At 39.1% G+C, this 5,768-nt stretch overlaps 1 protein-coding gene across 1 annotated transcript; it reads left to right on the top strand.

Moving 5' to 3' along the window:
- The first annotated feature begins 227 nt into the window (after window positions 1-227).
- LOC125100799 (non-histone chromosomal protein HMG-17) lies at window positions 228-772 on the top strand. The gene has a single exon (XM_047731235.1). It carries the CDS (start codon window positions 326-328, stop codon window positions 596-598), a length of 273 nt encoding a protein of 90 aa, XP_047587191.1. The 5' UTR covers window positions 228-325; the 3' UTR covers window positions 599-772.
- The last annotated feature ends 4,996 nt before the right edge of the window (window positions 773-5,768 follow it).

Here is a 5,768-nt window from a genome sequence, read left to right as displayed (position 1 = left end):
GTGACATGCATAAATGCATACTTATAAAATATTCATTATATATTCCTGAGGTAAGAGAGATAGGTCATAAAATTCATTTATTTCCAGATATTAATAGCCCCAAACAGTGATGGGTCCTGGAAGTTGACATTTTGAACACTTCTGTCTTTCATGCAACCAAGACTGACAGCGTAGTATAATAGTTGAAAGCACATAGTCTGGGTGTTTCAAATCACAATTCTTGGAGCAGTGTGAAGAAGAGGCGAGAACGACCCCCGGACCGGCCAAAGCCCGCGCGCCGCTGCATCCCCGCGTCCAGCGCTTATGTCCCGCCGCCGTCGCCACCATGCCCAAGAGAAAGGCTGAGGGGGATGCTAAAGGAGATAAAGCCAAGGTGAAGGACGAGCCACAGAGAAGATCTGCAAGGTTATCTGCTAAACCTGCTCCTCCAAAGCCAGAGCCCAAGCCTAAAAAGGCCCCAGCAAAGAAGGGAGAGAAGGTACCCAAAGGGAAAAAGGGGAAAGCTGATGCCAGCAAGGATGGGAATAACCCTGCAGAAAACGGAGATGCCAAAACAGACCAGGCACAGAAAGCTGAAGGTGCTGGAGATGCCAAGTGAAGGGTGTGCATTTTTGATAACTGTGTACTTCTGGTGACTGTACAGTTTGAAATACTATTTTTTATCAAGTTTTATAAAAATGCAGAATTTTGTTTTACTTTTTTTTTTTTTTTTAAGCTATGTTGTTAGCACACAGAACACTTCATTGTTGTTTTGGGGGAAGGGCATATGTCACTAATAGAATATCTCTGAAGCTAGATTGACACAAGGGGAAAAACACCTTTCCCTCCTAGTTTTGAGAAACTTCCTCTTGGCTCCCAGGAGGAGGGGTTCCTTGACGTTGACACACATGAGCCGCCTGGGTACAAATCCCTTGGTGGCGTGGAAAAAAACTAAAATTCAGTTTTTATGTCCTCTTCTCCCCCTCTGCCTTCAACATAGACTTGACTCCCTTAAACCCAGAGACCTACCTGTTGGAACCTGACCCCCAAGACATGGTTCCCAGTATGTCAGGCAATCTGGACTTGACAAAGTGTCACCACTGAGATGGCGTCCCTCAAAAGAGTTCCTTTTTTAGCTCGTGGATCTTCAGATGGATAATCCTGCCATTTTCATTTCATTTCCTGAAAGTCAGGGTCGGCTTGTGAAAAGTTGTTAAACAACATGCTAAATGTGAACTGTCCGCCCTCACTCTAAACTTCCCTGCTCTGAGCATCACATGAAGACTGCATTGGGTTTTATAGTGGCTTTCTGATTTTGGTAGTCCATTGAAGAAGGGAGTTTGAAAGTTGTTGTATACTGTTAACGATTGTCTGCCCATGTCCTGCCTGAAATACCATGATTGTTTATGAAAAGTATCTTTAATAAAGCTGGATACAGTTTGGCTTGGAAAAAAAAAAAAAAATCACAATTCTTTCATTTAATAGTATTGTGACCTTGGGAAAGTTATATAACTTCTCTAAGTCTCATTTCCTGATGGGTAAAAGAGGAATAACAGTAACTACTTCATAGGGGTGTTACAAGGATTAATGAAGAGATATAATATCCATAGGTAGCCTTAAAATAGTGCCTGGAATATAGTGAACTCTACATAAAGCTTTGCTAAATAAAACTAGGATGGTCACACATATAAAGATCATAATAAAAAATTGTGTAAATTGTGTATTTTGTTTTATTTTGATATTTCACTTGCTTTTGCTCTTCTAAACCAATCCTTTCTCTTTATCACATTCAAAAAGGGGAGGAGAAATCTCCATTTTAAAGTTGCTTAAATAAAATGTCACAACTATAATTAAAGTTGAGGGTCCAGTACACTTTTAGAAGTTTGGGAACAACACTAACATCAAGGTATTATAAGATTGTGGAGATATTAAATTGATATTTAAAAAGAAAATAAGGGAACTGAGAAATGTCAGTCTTTCATAGAGAAAATATAAAAATATAGTGGAGTTTTGAAATTCAAACTACCAAACTTTCCACTCACTTGTGTTTTCCCATTTGACTGAAAGATTCCTCTCCTTTAAATAGGCTGTTTTATTCGGGCATCTTACTTGTTAAGGAGCGTTTTGTCACATGCTTTGAAAAATCCTATTTATAAAGGTGATTTTTTTTCTTAATTCTAGATATGGTTTGTGATCCAAGGTTTGGTCAATCTTCTATCTACGATAGTCAATGAAAATTGATAAATTGGAAGGGTTTACCTAGTACACTATTGGGTTTTTAATTAAAAGTGGGTATCATTAGGTTTAATATACTGTTTTTAATGACAGGGGAGTGAACTCAAACATTATTCAAGACTTCCAGAGTTGGGAGGGGGGGAGAAGTTGCCTAACTCTCAGCTAAACAAAACTTTAAAAAAATTTAATTATGCAGGATACCCCAACATTCAAGTTTATCCACGTTTTATTACTATGTCCTGATTTTGCTTTTGCCATATTGCTTATTATGTCCTCCATTCTAATTTTTTATGCTGGCAAAATCAGTGAAAATGAGTGTAATTCAGTAATGTGCTTGTTAACAAAAACAAGACACATTTCAGCTACTGGTAACATAAAAAATAACCACCCAAGGGCATACTCATAATAAAAGTTCACTAAGAAGTTCAGTAGCTTAGTTCTTTCTGTGAGGAGAGTGGTTTTCCATACAAACTAACCCAGAATTGAGAAATGGGAATGTAACGGCCCTCATCAAAAGCATTCAAAATGAGGTAGATCAGGACATGTGCGAAAAGATATCATGACATCTGCACACCTGGCTTGAGGGACCTGGAGTCTGTGGTCATCACCACTTGTAAACTTTGGGATTTCCCACAGTTATTTATACAAACAGGGCCTCACATCATTATATCCTCATCAGTGCTGCCACTATCTGCCTCTGGCCACCCAGAATGCTAAATAAGGAAATGGTATTTCAGAGCTTCATCTTCAGGAGACTGAAAAGTTATAATTTTCCTTCCTAGGGAACCCTGGCTAGAGGCTGAGAATCTCCTGGACATTTGTCTTCAGTTTCTCTTGTTTGTCCTTTGTCCGGAAAGGTCATCATCTGCTCCTCAGAAGCATCATGCTAAGTCTCTTCTTTGAGATATATACATATAAATTCTCTTGTGAAACACGCAAAGGAGGCAACCTTGAGCATAAATGCTTGGAGAATATTCTTGTCTTAGGTTGGTTTCTACAACAGAATACAATAAACCAGGCGGCTTCAACAACAAACAGTACTGGAAGCTGTTCTGGAGGCTGGAAAATCCAAGGTCATGGTACAGGCAGGTTTAGTTCCTGGTGAAAACCCTCTTGCAGATTGCTATCTTCTTGCTTTGTCTTCACATTGGAGAGAGAAAGAGAGAGAGAGAGAGAAATTACTCTCTGGTTTCTTCTTATAGGAGGTCTTAATCTCATGTAAGAACAATACCCTCCTGATCTCATCTAAACCTAAGCACCTCCCAAAAGCCCTACCTCCTACTATTGTCATATCAGGGTTAGGCTTTCAACATAGTTATTTTGACAGGACACAAATATTTAGTCCATAACAATTTTTCTATCTGTCCCTACTTCCAGTATCACTAGATGCTATCCATACTATCACTCTTCTTTTTATATTATACTCTCTGGCCTGGCAAAGGGACAGTTTTGATAACACAGGTAAGTAGTAGTTTCTGATCTTTCTCTTTAGCATATATGATTCAGAGAAAATCAAAGATTAAAATGGGACAAAATGATTTAAGTAAAAAGATCAGATTTTGAAATCAGTATCTTCTTTATTTTGTGTAAATTGCTTAATCTTGTTTCCTCCTCTGTCAAATGAAGTAACAATAATACCTACTTCTCAAATTGTGCTTTGGATATTAAATAAGATCCATTTGGTGATTCCTCCCAGTACTTCTTGAGTGCCTACTCTATGCAGATACCGTAATACACACTCGGGATAGCACAGTGAAGAAGACTGTCAAAATCTCCACATCACTGAGCTTCCATTCTAATTGGTGTGATAAACAAATACGTGCACTTCACAGTTAGGCAGTGCAGAAATTTTGTAGAGAAACAAAAGCAGTGTAGAAGGCTAGAGAGTGACAAAATGTACTATTAGGGATAGGGTGGTCAGGCAAGACCTCTTTTTGGAGAGGAATTTGAGTAGAGACCTTAAAATGACAGAATAAGCCATGCACAGACATGAAGCGATTTCTAGACAGAGAATAGGAAGAGCAAATTCCAGAGAGATGGAAACTTCTTGGGGTCTTCAAGGAATTAATGAGGAGGTCATTATGGCTCGTGTACAGTGGTCAGTAGGGAGACACGGGGAAAATGAGATCTGCGAAATAAGGGGAAAGGAATCGAGACAGATCATAGAGAGTCTGGCACAGAGTGAATAATCAAAGCATAGCTATTCCTGACACATTTCGTCCCTGTATTATTGATGAAGGTTGGGATTAGATGATTTCCCTTCATATTGTCAATGAGTCCTCTTTCAAAAGAAGAGGCGATGGTCCTGTCACTTTCCCCCAATACTATCAGTACCGTATTTGGGTTCTCATTGACCCTGGGCTTTCAGCAAATGATCATTTCTTTTCCTCTATCCAAACTCATGTTCATCCTAATGAAGATGCATCATTGGCACTTGCTTCCTGCATGGCTGGGAAAGAGCAGTAGAACCAAAAGCCCCCATCCAGATGGAGGAGCTCAGTAGAACATCTGCCTTGCGTGTCTGTCACCTCCCTACCTTCTGCTGCTGTGTTAGCTGCCAGCCATTGCAGCAGTTCCTGAATCAGGGGACCCTCCTCTTCTGGTGTTTTCTTAGAGCTTTGTCAGATTATTCTGTACTCATTTCCAACAGCATCACGCTATCTTTCTTAAAACTGTAGGAAGATCCTGATGGAAATCTGTGCTTTAAAAAAACTACACTATTTGAACTCCAAAACAGATCCATTAAGCCATAGCCACACCTGCAAATGTCCTATCAGCTGGCATCAGGCAGTTAATCCATTGCATCAATTACATGGATGACCTATACTGGTCCATATGAGACTGAAGAAACAAAACAGCTATGGAGAACCCATTTGTCCCTCTCCAACTCCTTGTGCTTCTCAGGTCCACCACTCTCTAATCCTTGCTATAGCTCCTTTTACTCTACTTTTGAAGCTCTTCTAATTCGTAGTTACATGTCACTGAGATTGATTATTTTATTAAATACCTATCTCCCTCCACTAAGCTGTACTAACTAGGAAGCAAGGGAATCTGTTTTCCTTATTTCTTGAATCCTAGCACTTTCCGTTCCAAAGCTAATGCTTATTCTACTGCTTTCTGGACCAACTTGTCAAAGAGAAGATAACCATTTAAACCTAAACATCTCTTAATATAAAGACTGCCTCTATGGGTTTTTTAAACCTATGCCATTTGCTTCTTTTTATATAGGAGACGTAATAACATCAGTTCTTTCAAGCATGAGTTTGAGCTAAGAACAGAAAGAAGGGCTGAGACACCCATTATACATGTTTTGCACAACACTTTGCAAAACCAAAAACTTTGATCTTTTCTTCTCATTGAAGGTATATCCAAAAACCTTGACTGTGGACATAAACAAAAGGTAAAAATGGACCTCGTTGATCTACTGCTTCTATGAGCCTACCTAATTTGTTCAGTGAAAATGAATATCTACTTGTTTACTTATGATAGGATCTACTTGAGTTCCTTGGTACCAATTCCAAATTTTAAATGAATAAAAAGGCAAAACCTTGCTC

Source organism: Lutra lutra, chromosome 5, assembly GCF_902655055.1.
Source record: "Lutra lutra chromosome 5, mLutLut1.2, whole genome shotgun sequence".
Classification (NCBI taxonomy): domain Eukaryota; kingdom Metazoa; phylum Chordata; class Mammalia; order Carnivora; family Mustelidae; genus Lutra; species Lutra lutra.
The sequence above is the reverse complement of the archived record's forward strand: the minus strand, read 5'-3'. Positions and strand labels throughout refer to the sequence as shown.